Source organism: Rhinichthys klamathensis, unplaced genomic scaffold (genome assembly GCF_029890125.1).
Source record: "Rhinichthys klamathensis goyatoka isolate OS25496 unplaced genomic scaffold, OSU_Roscu_1.1 h1tg000329l_1, whole genome shotgun sequence".
In the NCBI taxonomy this organism is placed as follows: Eukaryota; Metazoa; Chordata; class Actinopteri; order Cypriniformes; family Leuciscidae; genus Rhinichthys; species Rhinichthys klamathensis.
Genome location: NW_026606844.1, coordinates 1,684,783 through 1,686,764, shown reverse-complemented (window position 1 = coordinate 1,686,764; position 1,982 = coordinate 1,684,783). Strand labels below are relative to the sequence as shown.

Genomic DNA, 1,982 nt, shown 5'->3' with positions numbered 1-1,982 from the left:
TGGTTTATTTGACAAATATGTTTAGGCCACTGAGCATTTGATTCAGAGAATGAAGTTTAATGTTTTAGCAATTGAGAAAAAATTAAAGCTCTGGCATAAAATTCTGGCAGGAAGACTCAAATGTTACGTCACTCATTACTTTCTGGTCTATCCAATCACTATCTAATACTTGGAGTATAAAAGATTGTTACTTATACATGTTTGAGTTCACAGATGATGACGCAAACATTCAATCCAATATTTTTGGTTTCATTTTCTGGTCTATTAATAAATTAATAAATGTCATTGTGATATCATCTTGCCTTCCGAGTCTTGCTGGTAGAACTGTAATGTAACGTCTTAGAGGTTAAAAACTGCATGGCAATTTTGTCACTGTCCCTGGAGCAACTGCGTCATCTGTTTTTCAGGCCATAGACTTTTTACAATGTACATGTCAGATATATATAAAAAAAACTGAGACCAGCATATCTCAGTGTAAGGCGCAGAATGCACTTTAACAGTAGCCTGTGAAACAGACAGGTTTGTTTCTTTTCATTCTTTATTATAATTTGTTAAACTATCCAGCTATTGCTATTATTACAGTTATAGTGTATTCTATAGCAAGTACATTATTAAGTCAAAACACTAGTTTATATATATATATATATATATATATATAGTACTAATATTAAATTATATATTTTATACATACAGAAAGGAGACGCATAAGAAGATTTCTCTAAGGACTAATATTCATCTTGTCAATGGAAAACATCAGCTTTGTCAAGGATTTTGTCATAGTCGGCTTTCCTGGACTTCAGCCTCATTACTATGGCCTTGTATCAGCACTTCTGTTTTTTGTTTATGCATTTACTTTGGTGGGAAATGCTGTATTTTTTACATTGTTTGTAACGACTAAGAGCCTTCAGAAGCCTGTATATTATTTCATTATAAATCTTGTTGTGTGTGATGTATTATTCAGCACCACAACATTACCAAAGATAATTAGCAGGTATTGGTTCCAAGATGGGACCATTTCATTCTTGGGTTGCTTTATTCAGATGTTCTTTGTACATTATTTAGGTGGTGTCTGTTCACTTGTTCTGGCAATAATTGCTATAGATCGCTATGTAGCAATATGTTACCCACTTCAATATCATAGTATCATGACAAACAGAAATGTGCTCTTTCTTTTTTTTGGCTCTTGGATTTTGGGCTCCTTAGGCCCGTTGGCAATGGTCATTCGCGCTTACCCTCTCCCTTATTGTACAGAAAATACCATTATACACTGTTACTGTGATCATTTTTCCATCACAACACTGGCATGCACAGACAGAACACCATATAGGTTTCCAGCTCTCATCTATGCCTTTGCAATACTGTTGGGGCCCTTTGCTCTTATTATTTTTTCATACTGCTCCATCTTTGCAGCAGTTATGCAAATTTCAGGTACTCAAGGAAGACTGAAGACTTTTTCCACCTGTAGTCCTCAGCTCATCATAATTGCTCTCTTTTTCCTACCCAGGTTATTTAATTATTTGTCTAACAATATCGGTATAAAATTCAGCACTGATTTGCGATTAGTCATTATTATGATATATAGTCTGCTACCACCCATGATCAACCCCCTTATTTATTGTTTGAGAACAGAAGAGGTAAAAAAGATATTTAGAAGTTATTTTCAAAAGAAACAAATTGGTTTTCCTTTACGGTTGCTCTGATGTGCTTTATTTAAATAGGTGGTTAAACTGTTGCCATTGTCTTAAGGTCCTCAACTTTAGATAATATCTCCATTTTACAAAACATACAACATATTCCAGTAGGTTTTGAACTGGACTGAATGCCAAGAACAGTAATGTAAGCCTTTTGAAGGTCTCCTGAAAAAAGATTTTTACCTTTCAGCAATTAAGAAATTTGCTACCTTTGATTCCAACATTATTTATTTTACAGTGCTTATATTATATTGTGCTTACAGTTTACAGTGCTTAAATTATATACATTCA

At 33.8% G+C, this 1,982-nt stretch overlaps 1 protein-coding gene across 1 annotated transcript; it reads left to right on the top strand.

Annotated features, from left to right (window-relative positions):
* Window positions 1–743: 743 nt before the first annotated feature.
* Window positions 744–1,700, top strand: LOC130105826 (olfactory receptor 2AT4-like). Its single transcript, XM_056272017.1, has one exon. The coding sequence runs from the start codon at window positions 744–746 to the stop codon at window positions 1,698–1,700; it is 957 nt and encodes a 318-aa protein (XP_056127992.1).
* The last annotated feature ends 282 nt before the right edge of the window (window positions 1,701–1,982 follow it).